This window comes from Sus scrofa, chromosome 12 (assembly GCF_000003025.6).
Source record: "Sus scrofa isolate TJ Tabasco breed Duroc chromosome 12, Sscrofa11.1, whole genome shotgun sequence".
Classification (NCBI taxonomy): Eukaryota; Metazoa; Chordata; class Mammalia; order Artiodactyla; family Suidae; genus Sus; species Sus scrofa.
Window position 1 is genome coordinate 32796444 of NC_010454.4, and position 27566 is coordinate 32824009.

Consider the following 27566-nt stretch of genomic DNA (forward strand, 5'->3'; position numbering starts at 1 on the left):
ATGATCTACTGTAATAAAAAGTATGTGAATGTTCTCTCTCTCAAAATATCTTACTGTACAAACTTAATGTCCTTTCCATCTTAACTAAGCATTTATCATGCACTGTGGCAATAGCTTTTGTGATTTGAGTTGCAATAGCTAAAATACCAGGAGCTTCTTTTTCTTTCTTCACAATTTCACAGTATAAAGATTCATTCTTATATAGATCTTAGCAAACTCAGCATATGATTTTTTTTTTCTTTTCTTATTGAGAACTTTTACTTTTTCACTTAAAGGAAGCACTTTGTGGCTTCTCTTTGACATAACTAAATTGCCAGCATTGCTCTTCTTGTGCTTTGGGCCATTTAAGTAAAATAAGAGTTACCTGAATATAAGCACTGCGATACCACAACAGCTGATCTGATAACCAAGAGGGCTCCCAAGTGACTGAGGGTTGGGATTCGCTGGACAAAGGGATGGTTCACATCCTGGACAGCATGGGGCAGGATGACAAATTTCATCACACTATTCAAAATGAGGGGAACTTAAAACTTATGAATTGTTTATTTCTGGAATTTTCCATTTAATATTTTCTGACCTCAGCTAACTGATGGCTACAGAAACCTCAGAAGGTAAAACCACAGATAAGGGGGAACTAATATATAGAAATAGCCTGAACATAAATATCACTGACATATATTCAGACCCATTTGATAAATATTTGTTGGACACCCAGATGTCAAGCACTGTAACAGAGATAAAAGTTGAACTACACATGGTCCCTGACCTTAAAGAGTTTAAAATCCATTAGCATAGACAAGAAATGTGTACAAATGCTATTTGCAGAATGACCTAGGTACCAAAAAAAGAAATTAAAAAAAAAAATCTGTATCAACACAAAGAAGTAAAATTTACTTACAATTGCGGTATAAGAAAAGTTGCCATAGAGGATATAACTGATACAGAGCTAAGCCTGGAGGGATAGACTAGTCTACAGTGAGGAGAAATAGACTAAGGGGCAGTCAAAGAACAAGTGTAAACATGTAAGACAGAGAGCAGAAAAATCCTATTAGGGGAATGCTGAATAGTCAAGATTGGTTGCAGCATAAATTGAGTAAAAGACAGTAGTGAGAAGTTAGGTAAGAATGAAAGTAGCAATGGAATCAGATCAAATTTGCACTCAATTCTGCAGGCAATGTAGACCTGGCCAAAGTCTTGGAAAAAGTCGGTTATAGGATCTCACAGATGTTTAGGATAGATTCAAGCAGGGGAGAATAGGCCTCCCATTCGCATTGGTATGGCCACACTGGTTGTTTATAGTGAGAACTCCTTCTCATTGGCCACTAAATAATTTGCATATCATTCCTGAATTTAAGGAGAAGACTTAAAGACAGGGAAAATAGACAGGAAGTTATTACAACCATCCAGGCAAGAAGTAGTGAGGACCAAAGATGAGGAAATGCTGTGAACTTTGGTCAAGTAAATTTCACCAAATCTCAACCTCTTCATCTGTCAAATAAGGATGATAATAACAGTACTAGTTCCCAGTGTTACGGAGAGAATTCGACAAGGTAATGAGAGTAAAACATTCAGTAAAATGCCTGCACACAATTAGTACACAAAAAATTATACATTCATTTATTCATTCATTCATTAAGAAGAAGAGAAAATGCTTCAAAACATGCAAGATTGGAGTTCCCGTCGTGGCTCAGTGGTTAACGAATCCAACTAGGAACGATGAGGTTCGGGTTCAATCCCTGGCCTTGCTCAGTAGGTTAAGGATCCGGCGTTGCCGTGAGCTATGGTGTAGGTCGCAGACGTGGTTCGGATGCCGCACTGCTGTGGCTCTGGCATAGCCAGTGGCTACAGCTCCTATTAGACCCCTAGCCTGGGAACCTCCATATGCCGGCGGGTGCAGCCCTAAAAAGACAAAAAAAAAAAAAAAACCATGTAAGAGTGGAGGTTTATTAAGGACTCAGGAAGAAGATATTGTAATATGCTTGCAAAGTATGAGCAGACAAATCCTATCCTACTTCTCTCATCCCATAAAATAGATATCGTATGTGACCTCAGACTAAAAAAATGAAACTTTCAAGAACGTACTTGCTTTCTTGACCTTAAAGTTTAGCATTTAAAATTTTTATATATTCATATCATTATTTTATTTCCAGTAAAAATGGAATATCAATAGGGGAAAGGGATGAGAAAAGGAAGAATGAAGCAGGAGGAGAGTATGAAAGACTGGCTTGTCTTCGGAACCTAGTGTTAAGGAATGGTGGAGCAAAGTATGAATATTAATGACCAGAAGTCAATTGGCATACATTTTTAGTCCTGCGTCTTCTACTGATAAACCCTGGGGTACTGGACAGTTCATTTGATCCAGAGGCCTCCATTTCCTTACATATAAAATGAAAGAATTGAACAAGATGACTTCTTAAGCACCTAATCAGCGCTAACATTTCCAGATTTCTTTAACAACCATAAATATTTTTAGAGAAGTACTTCTCTAACCATACCTTAGGTTCTATTTCTACTTTATTTTACTTCAGACTCCCTTGAATCCACTATGTTGATCCCACAGAAAAAGCAGACTTTCTTCAGTCTGTCCCAGCCTCACACTTCTCCAAGAGGCCCTGACTCCAGTTCTGACTTCCAGGCGACTATCTTCGCTCCTTTCTTTTTCACCCAGCCTAGGGCTCCACTGCCGTTTTCTCCTTCCCTTTCATCACGCTGTTAAGTGCGATGGATAAAGGCGGGCCAGGCCAGGAATTCCTTAAAGTTCTAGCCTGCTCTGGTCTCCCAAAGCAGGTAACTTGAGAGCCCTCTCTACATACTCTCCAGCCAGCCAGCCAGCCAGCCAGGTAAATGTAGACTTGGATAAAAGCCAATCCCCAAAGGACTCAAAAAAAAAAAAAAAGTACTTCTTGGCCAGTGTAAAACCAAACCATCTCCTTGCACCCATAGCCTTCAGTGGACTGCCTTGCTCTGTCCAACATGGAAAACTTCACTGACCAGAGATAACGCAATATCATCTCCCCCCCTTATCTATGTTGGGCTTCTCAATCTTTCCTGCTCAGAATGAAAACCAGCTGCAGCCATTCACCCATTGGCATTCACAGCTCAGCCCACCACACACCATAATCTACAGAGGCAACTGCCAGCTGTGAGGGCATTTGTATGATTCCAGATCTAAGACAGTGTTGAAGGCACTACACAAATCAAACATTGTAAAGAGCAAGGGAGTCTATGTAAATACAGTGAGGAAAAGAAGCCAAGGAGTGCAGCCAGAAAGTGGGAGAGCTGGGCCAGGGGAGGTGTAGAAAATCACAGATAAGGTATCCAGCCTTTACAGACAACATCCACAGCAGAAATGTCAAAGTGCAGAGACTTGGCGCTTGGCATATTTTGAGCTGCTAAAGCCTAAAGGGCAATTAGGCTATAATTTATATGCTGTAATGCTTCAAATGCTCCTAAGCTGTAATAGAAACACAGCTCATTAAATATAGCCAATCTATCATCCCCTCAAGTACCTTGTAACTGTACTGTGAGAAAACCAATCATCTTTACAATTTAATAAAAATAGTATCTTGCCTGAGTACAGAGAAAAGGGTATAATTTATGGGATGAAAACTGAAATTTTTAAAGGACAGGGTCAGAAATGGATGCAGAACTTTTAACCAACAGAGCTAGTGGTCTTTCTTTTAAGAAAAAGAAAAAAGTGTCAGCAAGTCTTTAGAAGCTGATTTTGGACCTTCAAATCAGGGGATTATGTTGTCAGTTATTTTTAGATCAACAGTATAAGGTAAAATGGGTGAAAATTGTACTTCTTTTAGAGCTACTTAGCTAAGTCCATTAAACTCAGTCCATAGGCTACCCTGTACCTGTTTTTGTTTTTTTCTTCCTCTTCATTTCACCACTGAGAAAAAAATAAGAAATATCTTTTCTATACATAGTTTTTAAAATTTCTACATCAAATATCACTATCCACCCTCTGGATGTTCATAAGACTGAACAACAAAAATTTATTTTCTCACAGTTCTGGAGGCCAGAAACCTCAAATCGAGGTGTTGGCAGGGCCATACTCCCTCTGGAGACCCTAGGGGAAGATCTGGTTCAGCATCTGGTGGGTGCGGGCATTCCTGGACTTGGGGCCACCTCGCTTCAATCTCTGCTTCTGTGGTCACACTACCTTCCTCTCTTCTGTGTGCCACATCTCCCTCTGCCACACCCTCATAAGAATGTCTTTTTGAGGACATCTCTCATTGGAATTAGGGCCCACCCAGATAATTCAGGAGAAACTCCTCCTGTCAAGATCCTTAACTTAATCACATCTTTTGCCATACTAGATAATATTTACTCCTTTATCATATAAGGCAATACTCACAAATTCCAGGGATTAGGATGTGACATACCTTTTAGGAGGCCACATTCCATCCATTGCAATAACCATAGTTGTCACTGTAGCAACTGAAAACTTCTCACAATGCACTGATCTACATCATCTTGTTTAATTCTCATAACGACCCTGTTCGGGGGCAGAGATCTAAAGATTGGGTAACCATTCATCCATCCCCTCCTTCACTGAAAAATCGTTTATGGAGTACCTATTCTTTGCACAGCCAAGAGTAAATGGAACAAAAGCACAGTCCCTGTCCTAGCTGGACCTCTAAAATCTGTCCAGAGTCATGCAGTGCCTTTAAACTTTGAGACAAGAGTATACTGCATGAGGTAGGATCAATAAAAACTAGCTGAGGAAGCAACAATCCCATTCGGTCCATGTCTTTTCTGGGATTCCCACTTGAGCTTTACCCTCTAAGCTTTAGCTTTCTCCCTTTACAATGCTCAGAGTCTCCTCATGGGCCTGCCACTGCTGAACCTTCAGCCCAACTCACTGCCTACCAAAGCCTGAACCTCAGTTTCATGCTTTCATTACCAATGCTCTGCCCAGTTCTGTCATTCCAGGACAGAACACTAGGAGAAATCAGGCGAAAATGGCTACCGACCACACAGGGCCATTCACTAAATCGCTAAGCTTGCCTGTCAGAACAGGAAGACATCACCGTTTCAGACTCTCTCTTTGTTGGTAGCACCAGGTTTGTGGATATTCTTTAAAGAGTATTTTTTAAAGTATAGGCTAAAGCCCCAAGAAGGAATTTTGAAAATTAAAAAAGAACACTGGATAATCCCTTATCTTTAAAACTTTTATAATCAGAGAGAGCTTAACCTTGAGGTATTCACAAAATGTACACCTACCTAGAAACTGAGCAACGTCAGCTCTCCAAATGTTCTTCAAAAATAAAGCATAAAATGTCAGAGCTGGAAGGAATTTTAGACATCATCTAGTCCAACCTCTTACTTTTACAGTTGAATAAATGGATCAGAAGAAGTTAATGACTTGCTCAAGGCACCCAATGAAATTAGCTGCAAAGCCTATCGCAAGCGCCCCAGGGTCCCATGAAAAAAAAATCTGTCATTAACAGCTTCCTTGGTGAGAGTCAGCATAACCCAAAAATTTGTGGCCAGTATCTATTATATTGGGAAGAATATCTGCCATCTACAAAGAGAGACGCAAAAATATGAATGACTTTTACATTAGCAGGTTTCCATGTAACAACTTTATAATAAAGACTTTTTTAAAAATCATTTTGGTATCCCAGAAGTCAAATGGTAATAGTCTAAAATGGGCTACTTGAAAAGTAAGGATGTTTAAACTATTTAGGAAGAATAAGCTGTTTAAGCTGTTTTATATTTTAGAAGCATTTGTTTTATATGTAAGAAAGGAATAAGTTTAATATATAAAGTTATCCCTAGTAAAAGAGGTCAAGAATCTCTGCTTATTCCAGTAAGACTTTGTTTTTCTAGTTCACATAGAACTAAAACTACATTTCTTTCACTTGTTCTGAAATTCAGACTTAATCATCTGCCTTTCCCATATAATATCCTCATGAGGAATATTTAATTACATGCTGAGAATTAATAACACTTCTTATGTGTGTGAGAAATGTACCCTGCAGTTTTACAAAGCACCTTCAAATTTATCATTTCACCCAATCACCTCAGCAGTCCTGTGAGGTATAAAAGTGGAAATTCTTGTCCACATTTTACAAGTAAGGTAACTAAGACTCAAAGAGGTCCAGTGACTTGCCAGGAGTGGTGGATCCCAACTGGAATCCAGGTCTCCTACTATTTCACTAAATGAAATAGCCTCTGAGGTAAAAATTTGCAAGTCACAAGAGATTATAAAGAAGAGGTACTTTTATTTTACTCTTGCCCAAAGCCAATACTGTGGAAAATGTATTATCTGGGGAAATGTATCATCTTGGATTCTCAGGGAAACTTAGACTTTTTTTTTTTTTTTTTTTTTTTTTTTTTGGTCTTTTTGCCTTTTCTATGGCCATAGCCAGGCATATGGAGGTTCCCAGGCTAGGGGTCTAATCAGAGCTGTAGCCACTGGCCTACACCACAGCCACAGCAACGTGGGATCCGAGCTGCGTCTGCGACCTACATCACAGCTCATGGCAACGCCGGATCCTTAACCCACTGAGCAAGGACAGGGATCGAACCCACAACCTCATGATTCCTAGTCGGATTCATTAACCACTGAGCCACGACGGGAACTCCAAGACTTAGACTTTTTAATACTTGTTTGATCACTTAATGTCTCTTACCATTTTATCCCCAAAGCAAATAGATGAAGTTTGGCGTGAAATGAGGTGGATCATGAATGCTCTGCGTTATGCAAGATACAAACAACCAGTTTCAGGCTTGTTCATCACTAAGCTGATAGACTCCTCAGATGAGCAGAACCTAAAGAAGATCAATTCTACGTCATCACATATAGACTGTCTTCCATCACCGTCCCCATCGCCAGAGATGCACAGAAGAAAAGCAGTGAGTGGTAAGCAATAAGATCTAAGGGTCTCTATTTCAGCCACCAGATTCTCGGTCCTGTCTCCACTGACGAGGTTCTTTAGTGCTGAGTCATTAGTACCAGCAAGCAGTAGGAAACACTGCTCAGTGCTAAGTCTAGAGGCACAAAGGAAACAAAAGCAGAACAGCAGAGGGGTAGAAAGCTAAGGCAAGAACCTCAGATCACCTCCATTTAGGGTTAAGGAAGATTCCAAGCTTCCAAGACACAAAAGGAAATAAAACCTCCAGGTCCAAAACCAAGTAATAAAGAGAACAGGCCCAGCCTCAAGGAAATAGGGATTGACAGGAATAAGGCAGGAAGTAGGTACCAGCCTGGGTAAGAGTTCAAGACTAACTTCCCACCCATATAGCACCAATGTCCTGGGGTGAGAGGTGGGAACTATATAACTTTGGATAAACTAGAATCCTGAGCCTGGTCTCATCATGGATATAACAATCAGGAAACAACTTACAGACAACTGGAGGAAATGCCTAGCAAGTCATTTCCACTTTTGGATATTAAATTTGAGTTTCCAAGGCAAATGCTAACTGAAAAACACATGGCTAGGTTAACAAAACTTCTACAAAACACCTTTATACTTATAAACAGAGAGAAAGTACACTAGTCAAAAGCAATATAATGCTCTTGCCATTTTTCTAGCCAATTAAAATAATGGGGTTCCAAGGATCTTTCTTGATTCTATTGCTTATTATAAGAGCTCCAATTTTATAATCTTTATAATGATAATTATTGATTTTTTAATAAACAGGTCTGAAATGTGAACTTGTCCCATAGGGGGCAGCATGGTGTAGGAGAAAGAGCTTGGGCGTAGAAATCAGAGACCTGGATTCAAATTCCAGCTTTGTTTTGTAAGCTATATGCGCTTGAACAGTCTCAGTTTCCATATATGTAAAATGAGAATAACAATATATACACTTTGAAAAGTTATTTATGAATAAGACAATCTATGTCAGAGGTTCATGGCATATAACAGACAATAAATTGTAGATATATTTAAATGTCACTCTTAGGGAGTTCCTGTCGTGGCTCAGTGGTTAACGAATCCAACTAGGAACCATGAGGTTGCGGGTTCAGTCCCTGCCCTTGCTCAGTGGGTTAATGATCCGGCGTTGCCATGAGCTGTGGTGTAGGTCGCAGACGCAGCTCGGATCCCGCGTTGCTGTGGCTCTGACGTAGGCTGGTAGCTACAGCTCTGATTAGACCCCTAGCCTGGGAACCTCCCATATGCTGTGGGAGCAGCCCAAGAAATGGCAAAAAGACAAAAAAAAAAAAAAAAAAAAGTCACTCATAGAAAAACTTTTGTGATGACATGAACCTTTTCTGTAAGTCTGTACATACTTCTATGTTTTAAAAACATCAATGTCTAAAAATCAAAACTTGGCAAGTGGAATAACTTGAGAGACAGCTAATTTACATTACCAAAGGATTCTATGATTTAACAAATTCAACAGAATAATTCTTTAAGCAGCTTTTTATAGATTCCCAATGGGCTGTGGATACAATTAAAATACCATCTCTGCCAAAAGCTAATCTAACAGGGGAGACAGACACAGTCACAATTTCATAGTAACTGTGAATGCGCTATGATGAGGATATTCATCAGGTGCTATAAAATCTACCGGAAGTGTTAGCCAGAAACTCGTAAGATCAAAGAGGGTGCTTCCTGGAGGAGATGACAAAGTCAAGTACTAAAGGATAAGCAGGACTTGAGCTGAAAAAGAGGGAAGAGCAAAGCATTATAGGCAGAGGAAGTAGAATGTGCAACTATGTATGCTTGCACATGAACATGAGCAGCCTGGCTGAACCTAAGATCTAGGACATTGTCCTTTTTTTAAAATCATTTTTTAAAATCTTTAAACCTGCTATGTTCCACATATTCTTCAAGGTAACAGGGATAGAGGGATAAACAAAGCAAAGTCTGTGCTTGCATTGAGTTTATAGTCTAGAATGACAATAGAAACATAAACAAGATCATTTCAGATGGTAAAAATTCCAATGTACAACATAAAACAGCAATCAAGGTAGACAGGGAGAGTGTTGTATTCACTAGGATGTTCAGCAGAGACCTATCTATGAAGATTACATTTGAATCAACCATAAAAAAAAAAAAAAAAAAAAAAAAAGGATCCAGTAACACAAAGATCTTGGAATATTCCAAACAACAAAAGAGCAAAAGGCCCTAAGGTGTGTGAATGAAAGAAGGCCAAAGTGGAGCAAAGTGAACAAAGGGGCTGGTGGTGGAGAGACCAGGTACAGAGAAAGGCAGGGGCCAGTCTAGGGCATGGTAAAAAGTTGGGGTTTTATTCTACATGTGAAGGAAAGCCACTGGAAACTTTTAAGCAAGGATGGATATAACCTGAATTATTCTTTAAAATCAAATCTGTTACAAGAGTCCAATATTGGAAGCAGGGAGATCAATAGATCAGTCAGGAAGCTACTAACAAAGGAGACAGCAAGTTTTCTGGCTTGAGTACCTCGGAACGTTAGGATGCCATTTACCAAAAAGAGGTTAGACAGGAGGAGAAACAAACTTGATGGGTTGGTGTTAAATTTAGGTTAGCTTTAGGGCATGCCATCCAAAAAGAAACATGCTGGAGAAAACAGGATGTATGAGGGCTGAAGCTCAGGAAAGAGAACTGGTCAAACAATATAGGTTTAAGAAATGTTGACATATGAAAGATATAGCTACAAAAATGCTTGATGTTCCCTAGAGTAGGTAGAGTGAGGAAAGAGGCTGTGGAAGGATCCTTGTGGCAAAGAACAGCCAGATCTCTTCCACTGAGAAGTACCTTCCAGAGGAAGAAGATAAAACGAGAGTAAGTCGTGTCACTAAAATGAAAGTGTGCCATATGATGGTGAAAGGTTAAATAAAACTGAAAAGCTTCTATAGTTTTGGTTTTTTGTTTTCAACAAGGAGGTTGTCAGTAATCCTGATGCTAGCAGTTTGTGAAGGAAAGGAGATAAAAACCGAATAGAAGTAGATCAGGGAGTAAATGGGAGGTAAAGAAGTGAGAACAGGAAGGATACATTCTTCAAAATCTTGGCTGTGAAAGAGAAGAGGGAGGGAGGGCAGTAGCTGGAGAGGTAGAGATTTGAAAGGGCATTTTTTTCAAAGGCAGGATAGCTATGCCTCTATTGAGGTATTCCACAATTCACATAATTCTACAAAAAACTCTTCAATCTACTGCCCCCTTCATAGCCCTTGTTTGCCCTCTCTGCTCACAGAACTTTCCCAATGTTTAATCTTCTCTCAGCTACAGGGTCCTAAGTAGGTCCCCCCTGGCTGTGTGAGGGTGGCCTCTCTTGTGCCACATAAGTGCCAAACTCTCATGTTAGCCAGATGATGGGTTACACACACTCCCTGCTGGGAGGATCTGGCCAATTACACTCGGATTTTATTATTAACTTAAAATGTGAGTGATCATCATTCTGTTTCTTAAAATATAACTCTCTTGGGTCCATTTATTTCTCGGAAGCCAAGATTCCATGGGCTGTGAAACACAAAGATGTGGAGGGCGGCAGATGAGAAATGGAACCCAGTGACAGGGAAACTGTTGAGAACTAGGAGAAACATTTAGCATTGCATCCCCTCACAAAAGCAAAAGCATTTCAGAGCAGTGAAATCTGCTCCTGCGTGCTCTGTTCTCTCCACTGGCGTGACTATTTTTAATTGCTTGGAAACCACTTATAAAGGGGAAAATCCAATTTAGAGGAACATCCCCACTGATTTGCTCACAGGGCAAAGTTTGCAAGACAATTCCATTTTGTATGAGTAGCATTCACCTAACTTCTGAGAAGCCTGTTGGAAACACAATACCTATTACAAGCCTAGACTCTGGGACCAACCCAAGATTCTGTCTTAAGGCTATTTAGTCTCTTGGATTTGTTTGGGTGTGTGGGTGTGTGTGTGTCTGTGTGTGTGTGTGTGTGTCTGTCTGTCTGTCTGTCTGTCTGGAGGAACAGGGTGGGAGAACAGTGGAACTCTCTAACTTACTTCCAATTTCTGTGTGGTTTTCAAACACGAAGTAGAACTCCTCTGAGTCAATTAAAATTAAGTGTCTCCCAAGGACCCAACAGGTAAAGCTGGCTCCTAGAAAAGGCAGCCCAAGGCAGGGGGTAGACTGATTAGTCCATCACACGGGTATTTTCTCAGATGATGTTAAGATTAAGAAAAGCCTCAAAAAATCAACAGGAATCTGAAGAAGGGAAATTAGAAGGTGAATGAACTCCTGAGGCCTAACTACCCAAGGCCTAATGAGAGATTTATTAAAATTCTTTATTTCTAAATTATTTACATCCTACTCAAACACAGTGGAAATAGATTCAATGAAGCACACACACCAAAACTACTAATTTGGACAGTGGTATATTTAAAATGTGAAGATAAGAGTTTTTAGGGCAACTGCTACTTATTATTCCTTTCTTTCCACCCTGCCATGCCCCTTGCCTTTAAGGGAAAAGCAATAGCTTTAAATCAGTTATTCTTTCCTGCAGTGTCATCTCCCCATAACACCCTCAAAATCCACATCAATTCTACTCTGCTGTTGTTGGCTGATTCACAGAGAACAGAAGTTGCAACACCCATTACGGTGACAAGAAAGCCAAGGCTTCCTAAGCCAGCACTAAAACTATGGGCAGAACTTCCATCAAACAGCTCCTGGGTCAACCAGAGGGGAAACACAAGGTTCAACCAGTGCTGGCCTGCCCAGTGGGCCCTCTAAGGGAAATTAAGGAGCACAATCGGGTTCATTAATATAACAACTGGGCAAGATGCCTACAACGCTTAATGGAGCATATGGCCTGGATCTGGGGATGGAAGCTGCACTTTGCATTCTTTTCCAGGAAGAGAGGGAGTGGCAGTGGCCTAAGTCCCTGGAAACTCTCCTCAGTGCCCTGGCTGGCATCCTGGAGATTTTCCCAGCTTGTTCTGGGAGGGGTATCCCATGCTAAGCAATAGGTTCCACTAAGTCCTATAATAAATAATACAACCACCATGGAAGTCAAATATTTAGATTCCCACTAGAGCAGTGTTTCCAAAGTGTAGGTCCATGAACCTACAAGATAATATTTACCACTCCATACCCAAGCCCCTTTTCATCTCCTTCCTGGGTTACTGCAGTTATAACTAGCTCCTCCCTTGATTTATTGCCTACCTTCCTTGCTCCTGGGAGCTATAGTAAAGAATTTATATCATTTACAAATTCACTGCTAAATCTAGGATGGGAAATACAGTCCTGGACTTGATCATCACCAACCCAAGACACCACACAAGAATTACTGTTCTCCTGTATTATCAACACCACTCTCAGCAAAATCTTAAAGTTTTTCTGATTACTGGTTCCTATTTTAATGAGTCACCTCCTGATCTGTTTTTTCAGTTATTCTCTATTTAAAGGTGGACAGATTTCAGTAATATTAATACCTTCTGTTTGAAAGGAACTAGAAGTATTTTTAACAAATTAATCCTCATAGCACCTATGGATGGATAGGCAAAATAATTACCTACATGTTACAGGTGAAGGGGTTCAAAGGGTTAAGAGATTTGCTCAAGAGTATATAACCAATAAGGAGCATGACAGGACTTTCGCCCAGGTTTGTCTAATTTTAAGATAATTGTTCTCTCTGCTAAAACTGGGCTGACTCTTAAGTATCACTAAACATGAAGCAAAACGATTTAGGTAATTGTTTTCAGGAATTTCTATGGCAGATAAAGTAAATTAGATCTCTTCAGACTGCTTTCAGTATTGTTTTTAGAGGAAATCAAATCTCACCACTCTTGAAGCTCTCAGATTTCAATATTTCTTTCAGTTTCAGTGCAACCCAGCATCTTTACTGAGAGCCTTGTATGTACCAGAAACAGCACAAGAGGGTTATAATACAATGATGATTAATTCACAGTCTAGTCCTCATGGTCTGTTCATATGTCCATGTTCAGATCAGATGATCTGAGAAATGCAGAGGCTTTGCATGCCCCTTGCTCTTCCTGAGACTGAGTCTTAAAATATGATACTCTATAGAAATATTAGAATGTCAGTCCTTCAAACAAAACTTCATATATTCTTTAGTCCCCCACAACCAACGAATGCTATTTGTATGTTGAGAGGTCAAAGTGCAAACTGTTCTTATAGAGTGTCTGACCTGACTATGGGCTGGAAGGAGGAAAAAAGAAACACAAACTCCTCAGCAGTTGCTTCTCAATACATCATTTTTACTATCATACTTTTATTGGGTTAAATGATGGCCACCAAAAAGACAAGTTCATATCCTAACCCTCAGAACCTACGAATATGACTTTATTTGGAAGATCACAGATGTAATTAAGGATCTTGAGATGAGATCATCCTGGATTATCCAGGTGGGCCCTAAATCGAATGACAAGTGTCCTTGTAAGAAACAGAAGAGCTTTCGTGTAAAGACAGAAGCAGAGGTTGGAACAATGCAGCACAGGAATGCTAACAACCACCAGAAGCTGTAACGGGCAAGAAAATAGGAGTTTCCTCTCATGGCTCAGCAGTAACAAACCTGACTAATATCCATGAGGATGCAGGTTTGATCCCTGGCCTTGCTTAGTGGGTTAAGTATCCAATGTTGCCATGAGCTGGGGTGTAGTCACAGACAGAGCTCAGATCTGGCATTGCTGTGGCTGTGGCATGGGCCAGCAGCTGCAGCTCTGATTCGACCCCCATATGCTGCAGGTGCAGCCCTAAGAAAAGGCAAGAAAACATTCTCCCTTAGAGCCTCCAGAAGGAGTGCAACCCTACTGACACCTTGATTTCAGGCTTCTGGCTTCCAGAGCTATAAAAGAACAAATTCCTTTTGTTTAAGCTACACATCATGTGGTAATTTGTTTCAATAACCACAGGAAACTCAAACAAGTCTTAACATGTTTCTCTTAGTAAGAGCTTAGTATAATTCTGTGTGGGTACAGCACAAAGCTTATGAGATGGACCAGGTCCCAGCCCTCAGGACGCTTCCACAGAAAGCTGTGCTAATTCTAAGGTGAATGGCAGTATATCAGGTATTTGGAGTGAGACAAATCTGTATACAGGTTTCTAATCTGCCACTTGTCAGCTATATGAATTGGAAGATGTAATAAGCCCATGCTTCAGTATTCTTATTGGCAAAATGAGAACTGTAAGAATCAAATAAGATAAAGCATCATTTAGCATAATGGCTGGCCCACGGTAAGCACTAAGTATATATCAAGTACTGTTATTACTGTTGTGAACACAAATGCATACTACACGTGGACAGCTGAATCGACAACAGTGAACAGATAAACAGAGAAGGAAGTTCACCTGAAGTCAATTATCAATTCATTGCATGGATCTTATTTCTAGCCCAATTTCAAATCTTCAGTTAACCTCTCTTCCTCACGACCTCTATGGCAGCTACCATTGCCATCATCAAAAATAGTCAACAGTTCTGAGACCCTGTTATTTGCAAATCCCAATTTTTGCCACTAAAGATAGGGAAAAGTACTGTCTAAAACTTGTTTTAAGACTGTCATTCAGCCAAAATCTTTATCAAGCTCTTTCCTTTTACCTTGAAAAATCTTTTTCCCTAACCAGGAGCCCTCCCATCTTTTTCACTAAAGACCACTGCCTGCACTGGTGCTCCCGCTCCTTGTTATAGCCATCCTCCTTGTTATAGCCTCCTTGTTATAGCCATCGACCTACTACTCATCTTCAACAGTTCCCTTTCCAACAGTTCCTTCTTCTCTATCCACCTTCCTTCAACGTTGCTACCCTACCACGTTCCCATTCCATCTCCTCCAGGGTGCTCTGGCCAACCCCTTAGGCTCAACCTCTTCCAAATTTAATTTATGATCTCTCACTACACAAGCCTGCCCAAATCCACTGCCTAACCCTGCTGCCAATTTAACATCTCTGTTTACTACTTCTCCTATCTTCCAGGTACCAAGGCTTGAAACCTCTAAGTCACTTGCGGTTGTTTTCCAAGTTGTCTGGAACATGATTCCCTAAAACTTTCACATAGCTGGTTCCTTCTGATCATTGAGGTCTCTTTTATACAAATTTCTCCCTGGGCTACCTTATTAAAAGAACCTCCCTCCCAAGTCCTTCTCTAGTTGAAATCCAGTTTCATTTTCTTCACAGAGCTTTGCACTACCTGAAATTAATATTATGTATTTTATGACTTACTTGTTTTCTAATCCACCCTCTATGAGCTGCTTGAAAGCAGAGACCATGTTTATCACAAAATAAGTGCTCAGTAAATATCTTAGAGCAATTGACTTCCCTGGACTTCTATTTTCTTCCACATAAACACCACTCTTGCTCAGCCCCATAGCCTGATAAAAGGGTAAATTTAATTCAAAAGAAACATAGCTTGAACAACAACCTCCCAACTAGCTTCCCTGCTGTCTGTTTCCTCCTGATCCAGTTCATCCTATATCCTACCTGCTACATAATTATCCTAAATCATAGCTCTTATCTTGTCAATTACTTCTTCAAAATTATCTAATAATTACCCATTGACTACAATACAATACAATTAACTATTAAATCCTTATCTGGGCATTTACTGTTCTCCTCTAGCTCCACCTTACCTTCTAAAAAAATTAAATAATTTCTTTTAACCATTCATTTAAAATAATCATAAGAACAGCAGGTTGCAAAGAAATGTACAAGAATTTTTATGTTCTCTTCCTTCAGCCCCTTCCCAGTATTAACATCTTACCCAGCTCTTATACAGTATCAGAACCAAGAACCTGGTATAATCCAGTTTATCCAGATTTCACCAGTTATACATACACTCGTGCACATGTGTGTCTGTGCATTCATATGCACACATGCATGCAGGCTTGCTTGTATAGCTCTATGTAATCTGTCATAGGTGTGCCCTTAAGTAATGACCATTGTAATCGAGACACTCAATTATACCATCACCATACAACTTCCTTGTTTACTCCTTTATAGCCTTACCCATCCCTCTCATCCCTACCCTTGGCTACTACTAATCTGTTTTTCATCTCTGTAATTATTTCATGAATATATCCTAAATGGAATTCTTCATTTGTACTGATGAGTAGTATTTCATTGCATAGATGTATCAGTTTGTTTAATCACGTATCCATGGAAGGACATCTGGGTAATTTCCAGTTTGGGACTAATACCAATAACATCACTATGAACATGCACATACAAGTTCCTGCATGAAAACCAACCTTAATTTTTCTAGGATAAACTCCCAAGAGTGAAACTGCTGGCATCTTACTTTTGTAGCCTCATTTTCCCAAAATTCCATTCCTGTTCCCATATTACGGTCAAACAGGACTACTTGTACTGTTTCCTCATCCTCTAGGGTTTCTAAGCCTCTCATCAACATTTGCAATATTTATTGTTAAAAGCTGCCTCAAATCACTTTCTGAAATTGTAAGAAGTAAGTTAATGTAGCCAGAAACAGAGATGAATAAAGAAGGAAAAAAATAAGAGATGATAGAGTATTTTATCAATTCTATCCTAATTAAATGTGAAATCTTTTCAATACACCTACATCTTATTTGCTAAACTTCTTTTATAAAATGTATGTTCTTCCACAGTCTCCTAGATGCATATATGCCCTATACCTCCATTAAAACAATAAACGCCCTGAAACAGATCATTTCTTATTAATGTTATATTCAGTCAGCCACCAAGCACAGTGTTTCTGTTAGAGCAAGAACTCAAGCAAAACAGAATCTTCATTGTTGAACAAATGGATGAAGTAAATATCTTTGCCCCAAGAGGGCTCTGGTCCAAGCAGGAAACCAGGATGTTATATTTGCATGAAAAAAAAAAAAGGATAACTAATAATACAGGTCTATACAGGCTAAGTGCCAAAGGATAATAGAAGCAAAAAGCATTTTAGAAGTGCAGATAAGTGGGCAAACCTTTCTGAAACAGTTGGGGGATGCTTCCTAAAGAAGGCTTTGTTTGAGAGAATTCTTGAACAGATGAGTAGAAACCAAAAGTAGAAAAGGGAGTCCTTTTTGATAGCCCTATTTAAAGAAAAACATATGGGTTGGTCTCATTCTTAGTAGATTCTAGACAATATTCAATGGTTTGTATATGCCCCACATTTTTAACCATTCTCCTAATAATGAAATTTAGGTTTGCATCAGTTAGGATCAAGTCTGGGTTCATGTTACAGAAAACCCAAATAAGAGTGTCATAAACACAAGATACTTTATTTCTCTATTTTGTGGGGGGAAAAAAAAAAGCAGAGGTAGCCAATTTAGGGAAGGTAGGTAGACTCCATGGTCTTCAGATGCCATGCCCCATTTTTCAGCTCCATGAACCTAGTACATAGCTTCTTTTTCCAAGGTTGCCTCATGAGCCCAGCCAACATATCTTGTTTCAGGCAATTGGAAGGAAAGACGAAAAACAAAATGGCCTACCTCCCAGCTAAGCCAGCTCTTTTAATGCAGCCCTCTAAAAGTTTCATACCATACTTTCAATTCTATCTCACTGACCAGAACTTAGTTACATGGCCATGCCTAGCTGCAAAGGATGCTGAAGAAAAAATATGTGATGCTATCTCAAACAAAATTTAAGATTTTGTAACTAAAAACAGATAATGGATATTGGGTAGCAGCCAGCAGTAACAGAACAAAACTGAAATCTTGCCATACCAATGTGTAAACACATGCCAGTTTCTATAGTCAGGAAAAAGAAAGAAAAAAGGAAACACTTCACACTCTGACCCTGAAATAAACAAACAAGGAAAAAGCATATATATTATATCTGTTTCTAATCCCTAAAATAGAAACCTTAATCCCATTTGTCAATTACTGACTCCCTAACAAAACAATTTTTCAATTTTTCAATATAGGAATTTTTGCAATATTTCTATAATAATCAAATCTGCTTTTCCACCATGATCAGACTCACTATAATCTTGTAACCCTATGGGTTTTTACTTTAAATACCTGTTGTATTTTTTAATCAGTAAGCCAGTCCTGAATTTGGACTCCCTTATAAAACTTTGCCAGGTAAACTATTTTTCCTTTCTTAATGCATCTGTGTCTCTGAGTCTTTCTTCTAAAATTCATTTCCCTATAGGGATTAACTATTTAATCACCTACTTTGGCCCTTTACTCTGTCCCTGTCACTTTCACAGTAGTCTCAGCTACAAGATTATTTCCAGCTTTTCACTATTATAAATCATGTTACAGTAAACAACTTGTAAATGCCTCCATGTATACATAATGACAACTTCTCAAATATAGGTATCTAAAAAAGAGCTTGCTGGGATAAATGATACACACATTTCTCATACATTCTACCAACTTGCACTTCCCGGATTACTACCTCATTAGTAATTATAGCCTATCCAAGGTCAAATATCTTTATTATGCTTATCAACCATTTGTATTAATTATTCTTTGAAGTGTTGGTTATCTGCCCATCTGGATTATTTTTTTACTGATTACAGGAGATCTTTATATCTATATATGGATATTAATCTTTTGTTATACACATTATTATTTTCTTCCAATTTGCCACTTGCCTTTTAACTTTGTTTATGGGGTCATTTGTTTTAAAAGCGTTAAACTTTGATGCAGTCAAATTTATCAGTCACTTCTTTTCTGACTTCTGGGGTTTTGTCTTGCTTAGAAAGACCTTCCCACCCAAAATTACAAAAGTATTGCCTTCTAAAACACATAGAGTTTGCTTGTTATATTTAAACTACATGAAGTTCATTTTTCTATATGAGATGAGGTAGGGCTTTCTCTAATTATTTTACTAAAGGAATAACCAATTGTCTTAACACTATATACTGAATAATGTATTCATTCCCCTACTTTGAAATGTTACCTTTATCATATGTTCATATTACACGGAATTAATAGTATTCCTGGACTTTATATTTCTATTCTACAGATTCATTTGTCCATTTGTGCACCAATACTACAAAGTTTTAATTACCAAAGCTCTACAGTATCTTTTGATATCTCACAAATCAGGTTCCTCCCTACTGTATCTCAAAGGAAAAAAAAAGTTGGCTATTCTCACAAATTTTCTTTTCCAAATTAATTTAACAATCAATTTATTAAAATATATTTTAAAATCCTTGAGTTCCCATCATGGCTCAGCAGAAAATGAATCTGACTAGCATCCCTGAGGATGCGGGTTCCATCCCTGGCCTCACTAAGTGGGTTAAGGATCCAGCGTTGCAGTGAGCTGTGGTGTAGATTGAAGATGCGGATGCCCCGCATTGCAGTGGCTGTGAAATAGGCCAGCAGGTACAGCTCCAATTTGACCCCTAGCCTGGGAACCTCCTTATGCCACAGGTGTGGCCCTAAAGAGACAAAAAAAAAAAAAAAAAAACCTACGGTAATTTTTTAAATGGATTGCCTCAGATTAGGAGAGTAGATTTCTTGTTCTGTTTAAGTGCACTTGCAAATTTTCAAAATCAACCTATATTTACCAGCTACCTATTACAGGCCAAGTTCTGTAGGAATTTGAAAGGATTTTTAAGACAGTCTTTGCCCTTCAGAAACATACAACCTGACTGGAAAAGAAGATATAATCCACTAGTGCTTTAAATGGCAAATATCTAAAGAAGTAAATTTGTGGCTTGTTTATGATCAGTGTAGTACGCCCTTTGAAGCTGATTTTTGCCTCTGATTTTCCTTTGGACTTAATTTCTTTTTTCTTTTTAAGCACCTGACAGCGTGGTATTCCTATACACACAATTGATTTTTTTTTTCAGTCGCCTTAAGTAAGAAGTTTCATTATCATCCCCATTTTGCAGATAAGAAAACTGAACCTCAAAGAAGTAACCTAACTTTCCCACGAACACAGAGCAGCTTGGATTTGAAATCACTTCCCTAATTTAGGCCACTGTTAGTGCCTCTTCTTCATTCCCCCTTTTAAGTTTCTACTACTTTATCAAATGCAAAAACCGTCTTTGAAAGAAGAGTAGGTAACAAATACATGAATGGCATCCACATGATTTCCTGTTTCATCCTCTCTACGCAAGCCCAGTGAAAAATTAAATCGGATATGGGGACAGAGGGCATGTTCCCTCTGCTGTGGCAAAGGCTGGTCCTGGCAGCGTTCCTCTCCTTCCTTTCCCATAAGCTAAGAAGATGATTCACCACATAACTTGAAGGGTCCAACGCAAAACGAAAAGTTGGCGCGCCTCGTTCGAAAATTATTAAAATTTCAAGAAATGAGAGCAGGCCAGTAAATAAAGCATAAGCCCTTCTAGGACGAGGGGCCGGGAACAGGAGTAGGACAGGGGCAGGGGTCGGGTAGGGGAGAGGTGGAGAAGAGCTAAACCCACAGGATCATACTTGAGCCCTGGGTAGGAGTTTCTTTTTTCTAACGTCAGTCTCTGGCTTTGAAGATTCACAGCCCTGCTCTGACGAAGAAGGCTGCTCAGAAGTCTTCCTCCCCACCGACAGCGACTATGACTCCAGTGACGCCCTGAGCCCTCGAGACCTGGACCTGGTCTACCTGGCCTCGCAGGACATCGCCCAGCAGGCCCGAAGCGGCCTGAGCGGCAGCGCCCCCGACGTCCTGCAGGTGCACGACATGAAACCTCCTTCCCGGCCGAGCCAGGAAGCCCAGGGCCACGTCCTGGGGCCCGAGGCCGACCACTCCTGCGCGGAGCTCCTGCACAGCCTGACCCTCACAAGCCTCGCGCCCAAGAACCACTCCAAGCTGGCACCAGGTGCGCGGCCGCCGCTGGGCTTCCTGGGAAAGCGGAAGCCGGCCAAGCAGCCGCACTACGGCGGCTTCAGCCGCCACCACCGCTGGCTGCGCATGCACAGTGAGACACAGTCGCTGTCCCTGTCTGAGGGCGTGTACACGCAGCACCTGTCCCGGGCTTGCGCCCAGGCCCAGGAGCCCGGGGAGGCCGAGCAGCTGGTGCCCGCGTCTGAAGGGCCACGGGGACTGGGTCTGGCCCACGCCGCCAGCCTCCCTGAGGAGCGCAAGGGCAGCTTCAGGGACCCGAGACCCGCGGTGCGCCGCATCTACGTGGAGCCCTTCCCCGCGGCCCTGGTGGACGCCAAGCCCTGGGCCGCCTTGAGCCCACCCGCGGGAGAACACTTGGGCCTGCCCAGCCCTGCAGGCTCTGAGATGAGCCCGGAGGGCCCTACCCCCTCCCCGGTGTCGGAAATACTCAGCAGCATGCTTTAGAGAGGCCCCTGACCACCATTCCTATTCAAGTCCCTGCAGTTTCCATCACTCTACCCCCATTTCCATTTTCAAATGGTTTGAATGTTAAAAACCCAAAGCCCCCCCCTATTTTAAGAGTAGAGTTGGAGGGGGGGGAGAATTGCCATTGTCATTACCATTTCAGCCTATGAAGGGCATAGAAGAGCTTTTGTATCAATATGGAGTCCTGAACGCAACGGTTCAAACATGCCACCCTGTTGGTGGCACCTGTGGCTAAAGGAGGGCAACCTAAAGAGCCACCTCACTTCTCCAGCTGGCTCTGTAATCTGAGACCTTAGACTCTTTCATGAATTTGTGATTTGTTAGGGGAGGAATTCTAGATGAAAATAAGATTAGCATTGTTTTCTCCTCCCTTCCAAACCTTTACAAGACTTTGGGGTAAGAAGCCCAGGTTGTGTCTCTAGGGAATAAGGTCAAAGACTTATCCAGGGGTCCCTGTCAGCTAAATCAGGTTGTTCCAAAGCAGGATTCTCAGCACCTCACCAAATCTAATGTATGCATCAGCACTGATCTCATTCAGTAGGCCTTGGACAGGCCTCTTCTTCACTTAGTGTTATGTGGAAACCTCCAGAAACAAGGTTAGAGGAGGCTTCTCTTCTAGCTCTGTCTTGCAAAGATAGAACAGGGCAGGAAACAGACCTTCCTGTACACTCGACTCGCATTCAAGCATGAAAGTGGGCCAGGGTGCAAAGAGATGGCCAAGTTAAGTAAATACCTGGATCATAGACAAGGGGAGAGAGAGAGACATGTGCAAAAATGTGTTTCCTTTCCAATCCTAAAATAAGTAAATCCATGGGGGCCCTCTCTAAAAATTAAAATGAATCTGTTCCAGATTCTTAGGTGATAGATTATTACTGAACAAGAAAGTGCCCTTCAAATACGGCCAGGCAGGGATGGAATTTTTACAGTGACGTAGGCACATCTCCTCACCCCTACGTCACAGGTCAAGGGACAGTTTGTCCGGAGCTTTGGTTGCTGCCTTCCCCTTTTCACTCCGCTCTTCCAAAGTCATTCTCAGTCTCACCCCTAGATCAGCTGGTCCATTGATCTCAGGGAAAATCTTTCCTTACAAGGCCCAGGGCCATGCTCAAATACACCTGAAAATCTTGTTTTGGTCTCATTGCCTCCCACCTGTCTTTCTCACAAAAGAAAAACCCAAATCGAACAGCAATCACACTGCATATTCAAAATAGGCATGGGCCTTCTCTCCTTTCCTGGAGCCAAGACCCATTCAGATCCCTGATATTCTAAATGGTCCTTTTCTGCTTCACAGGCATTTTGGTTACATATTGCTCTTTATGGCCCTACTCCTATCCTCACAGCTCTACCATTCCTCCTCATGGGAGCTCATACAAAGTCCCCTGTTCACAATGTTATTCCGATCCCTTCCATTTCTAAAACATTTGATTTAAACAAAAATAATTACCCTGGTGGAAAGGTACAGATTTGGCCCATGGCCTATGGTCATTAGAAAACTAAAGCCCAGAGCTCCGTCTTTATTTTTTTAAGAGATTTTACACTCAATGAGTGCCCCCCCCAACCACCACCACCAAAGAATCTTGATCAAAATCACTGCAGCTCCTTTTCCATGCCACAGAAGATTTTAAAATGCAGTTTTCTTCTGTTCTGAGTGAACATGGAATGTGTATGGAGTATTAGACCTAGAAGGGACCGTAAAATTAATCTAAATCCTTGCATTTACGGATGAGGCAATTAAGCCCTAGAGAGGTTAAGTGATTTACTCAAACTCACACAGCTAGTTTAGTCTCAGAGTTAGGGTTAGAACCCAGAACCATTCCCTTTATTGCAGACTGTCCTATTGGGAATTGGTACATACCTAGTCAGCATTTCATTGTCTATAAACTATTTACCTAGTTAACAGATCATCGATCTACTTCTAATTCCAAACTCAACTCCTTTCCCTAACTTTTACCTAACAGATTTCCAATATCCCAGAACTCCTTGTTGCCAGGAAATACAAACTTCCTATAATAAATATCTAAGTTAATTAATTAATTAAAATTACTTAAAAACCTAATTTGGGAGAAATGTCATTAAACATTTCTTACCATATGAGTCGCATTTAAAAACAAAAATGACACAGAGTATTTCCAATTATAAGACAGGTTATATATTTTTTTATTTTATTTATTTTTATTTTTTTTATGGTCACACCCGTAGCATATGGAAGTTCCCAGGCCAGGGTTTGAACCCACACCTCCGCAGTAAGCTATTGCAGTTGGATTCTTAACCCACTGCACCACAGCAGGAACTCCCAGATTATATATATGTTGAGTGAGTTTGTGAGATGACATGCTGAAATATTCGAGGATTCAGAAACCAAGCATCATGACCTTTCTGGTGTCATGGAAGGAAGTTTGTGACTGTGAATTAGATGGAGGGCATTCAACAGGCAGCAAAACTGAGAACAGATCCATCCTTCTGGCCCCTCCTTTGGTCAGCACATTTTGGCACATTGGACCAAATAATGACTCATGAAGTAAAATGACATTAAATGCAAACCCACTAACTTATAGTAGGGCCATGGGGTTATTTTTTCATCTTCTATGAGGAGAAGAGATGCATGCCCATGAAATTAATAATGAACATTTGATTTCAATGGACATAAATAATCAACTTGAAAATGCATTTTCCTAGCAATGTGCCTGTAGAAGAGTGGGGGCTATGTCCTCAACAATCCTGTTTATTCAAGGAGTTTCCCTCCACCCATACCTCCACTTTGCAACTTCTTGTAAGCCTAGTTTAAATTAATACATTCTTGTGAGAGATAATTGTGTTCTCTAAATGATATTCCTTTATTCATTTGTCCAGTCGTCTCATTATAGAGACTTTACAAAGTCCGAGGATGTTTTATTTGTTTGTTTGTTTTTGCTTTGTCTTACTGGCTTTATTTTTGTGTTTTTGTTTTTGTTTTGGATATGATGGACTTTCGGCTTTCATTCTTTTTAAGTTCAACCTGGAAGCCTTTGAAGGAAAGTTTCCTGTTTCATGTCTTCCTTTCTGCTGTGTGTCTAACATGCTTAACTCTCACCTCTGTTATCCAGCTCTCATCATTTGTTTTTTTGTTCGGTTGGTTGATTGGTTGGTTGGGGGTTTTTTGGCCTCACCCACAGCATGTGGAAGTTCCTGGGCCAGGGACTGAACTCACACTACAGCAGTGACCTGAGCCATAGCAGTGCCAACTACCAGATCCTTAACCCACTAGGCCACCAGGGAACTCCCAGCTCTCATCATTTGTGAAATACTCAAAAATCATTGAGCAAATTCCTCCCATATGTCTGTCTCTATTCCAGGTTCCACAGAGAACAGATGAATCAAATATGAAACAGGTTTCCCGGGCCACTAGGAGCTCACAATTTGATCTGAGGGTAGCCATCATCGCCATATGTTTTTCTCAATTGATGTCTTAGAAGGGGCTAGATATCTTTGATTTCACTTTTGATATCTGTTTATAAAAGAGGATAGCCTGGAAAATGCAAGTCCCCATTTATAAGGCTATCACATCCTCTTCCATGGGGAGGGTACCTGGGAGACAGTCATCAAAAACATTCACTCTAGGGAGTAGGTATTTTAAGAAGTGGTTACTTAAGATAAGACCCATTCCATTTCAGGAACATTCACTAATGTTCAAAGCAATAATTACCGTGGAGAAAATGGTTCCATTTGGTTTGAAAGTTGAAGCCAGTTAGTAATAATATTCCTCCAGCCCCCATTCCTAAAAGGATCCCAAAGCACTTTGTGAAAACCATGGACTGAAGCCTGGTTGTACTCTCCTAAAAAAAAAAAAAAAAAAAAAAAACCTTGTCCAGGAGCCACCTGGCAAACACCTATGCCATCCTCGCCAGGAGATCAGGCCAGACAAGTGGAAAAGAGGACGGGCCTCTCATTCATTGTGCACCCTTGGTGAATGTTGAGCTCTTCCCTAGAAGATAACAATTTTAGACAAGCAGGCATACCAGGCAATCCTAACTCCTTGGCCTCCTCTTTTTCCTCACACTCCACTCAAGATATATTCACCTTCTCTTGGAGAACTATCTACTCAAGCCGTTAAGGGGTCTGCAGTGCATTTCAGTTCCCTAGTTATGCGAGCAGCATGCAGAACTCCCCGGCTTCTGAACATTGGCACTTGATTGAAAGATGATGCCATTATTCTACAACTCTCTCAACTTTTCATGTAGCTGAGCTACGGCAGAGAGTGCATTTCTTGGTATATTTGTTTATTGAACTATAACATACCAATTAGAGAGGGTAGTTCTAGACTAACAAGAGTGCACTCTCAGAGAATTGAAAGTGCTACACTGTCACTTTATAAAGTATAAATATTTTTCCAGATGATTCAATTAAGCAAATCTGAACTTTTTTTCTGGTCCTACCTTTAAGGAAATTTTTAAAGGAGCTATTTGGAAAGCAATGATACCTCGTCACAGGTAGTAAGGTGAACAAGGAAAAAACTTGTTTCTTTGCTGGTCACCTCTCATAAGATGTTCAAACACATGGCTTATGACTGTTAAGCTAAACTTCAATGCGGCCTTACAAACAACAAGGGTAGTGTATTTGAAACTGTGTTGTACAGCTTGGAAACTTATTCTAAGATCTTAATTCAGAGTTTTTCTGAGGTGTTGAACTTTGCCATTAGCAAAAAGTATTTTTAGAAAAATCCATTGACTGTTTATGAAGCACTGATTTTGCCATATTTCGGGTCTCTGGTTTTTCCACCACATCTGCACACAGTAGTTGTATTGGTTTTTTACAAAATCATTTCTTCTCTTTCCATTAATGATGAGTTTGTAAAATGCCTATTCCAAAGGACAGTTGGTTTTGCTTAAACAATCAGATAGGTAGACTGTGACAATATCCTGTTTGGATAAAGGAAGGAGGTTTATTCTCCTTTGTTTTAAATATTATACTAGGGTCTTTCCTCCCAGATAGGTAGATTTTTTTTTCTTTTATCAAAAGCCAGTATTAACTTAGTGACAAGTGTTAAGAAGCTATTAGTTAATTCTCTTTGCTCTTTTTCCTTCAGTTTATGACAAGAAAGTCTGATTATGCTTTCACAGTAATCACCATCCAGCAGCTGATTTATAAAAAACCAAGTCTACAAATTATTGGGTTAAGTCACTCTGAGTCTCTGTATCGCTTCTTGCCCTGTGACAAAGCTGATGTTTGGAGATTCTCATGTATGTGGTCATGGCATCACTTTAACGTGTTTGTGATGAAAAAAAGAATTTAAAGAAATGTAGGGGGTGGGGGAGGGGGGTGTTTTATAGAAAAAGTAATTTAAGTGACATTCTATTAGGCGATGTTTAATTGCTTCCTGCCTAATGTGTACATAGTAATTTCACTGGTTATTGGCTGTTATTTGTTCAGAATTTATTGTATCTTGTTGCTATGTATGCAACTGAGTGTACGTAAAAGTTTAGACTTCGGTACGTTATCTGCACAATTTTGTGTGCTTTAAATCTCTGTGAAATGTACAGATGAATCATTATGGTGTGTTATATGTGACTTCCAATCTTGAAACAATAATATTTTGTAGTATGTACTTTTGCAGACTATTTGAACATTTTAAACAGATATTGTAAATGGCCAGTACCCTCAATCAAAACTAACTCTGGTAAGATGCATGCTTCTTGAGCCTACAGATTTATAAGAGGTCAGGGGTAAACAAGAATTAAGATAATTTTTTTCTAATGGCAAGTATTTTTGATAATTTCCTACCTGCCTGATGTATTTGAAAGAAAAGTTGTCAACAGAAGAAATCTTAGCTATCAGAAGGAAGGTTTCTTAAGTATTAAATAGCATTAATATACTTTATATCTAACTTGTTGAAATTTAGTTCAAGGGTGAAGAACTCAAACATATTTTTGATTCTTCATATGACCTTTTGTTGTTTAAAAGACAATTTTTGTCTTCAGTGTGGAGAAACGCCAGTTGAATAATAAACTTACAGAATTGTCAATCCTTGGCTTATTTGATGCTTTTTCCAAGTCTCAATGAAGACAATCATTTTTCAGGCTGTGCTTTTAAAATCTTCTCACTGAAACTTTGAAAGAATTACTATTTAGGTCATTGTTTTGACAAATTATCTGAAGAGTCTGACCAGTTGGCCCTTGAATGATCATTAAGCATTTGAGGTTTTTTTTGTTTTTTTTTTTTTTTTTGCATAATTGGTTAATGACAAGTATTGAAAATACAGCAGCAGACTACCAAATTCTGCAGACTGGCAAATTCTATCACCAGACTGCACCCAGTATCTCAGACATCTCAACCTTAGCCATCCTCCACTCTGTGCATGTTTAAATGTCTTCAGTGCACTTCTGCATGTGCTATCCTTTCTCTATTTCTCTATCCCTTTATTTCCACACCCATAAAATTCCCTCCCTTATTTCCACCACCTCTGGCTGAGATTTGAGATTTCAAAGAGATGATACTTCAGTCCCAGG

General features: G+C 40.0%; 1 protein-coding gene across 1 annotated transcript in view; it reads left to right on the plus strand.

Moving 5' to 3' along the window:
• The window catches only part of ANKFN1 (ankyrin repeat and fibronectin type III domain containing 1), a 344059-nt gene extending 316975 nt beyond the window's left edge, over positions 1 to 27084 (plus strand). Inside the window, exons 19-20 of the mRNA XM_021067257.1 lie at positions 6664 to 6877; positions 20267 to 27084. Of these exons, the coding sequence (XP_020922916.1) occupies positions 6664 to 6877; positions 20267 to 21063 (1011 nt within the window). The 3' untranslated portion in view covers positions 21064 to 27084. The remainder of the gene's footprint in view (positions 1 to 6663; positions 6878 to 20266) is intronic.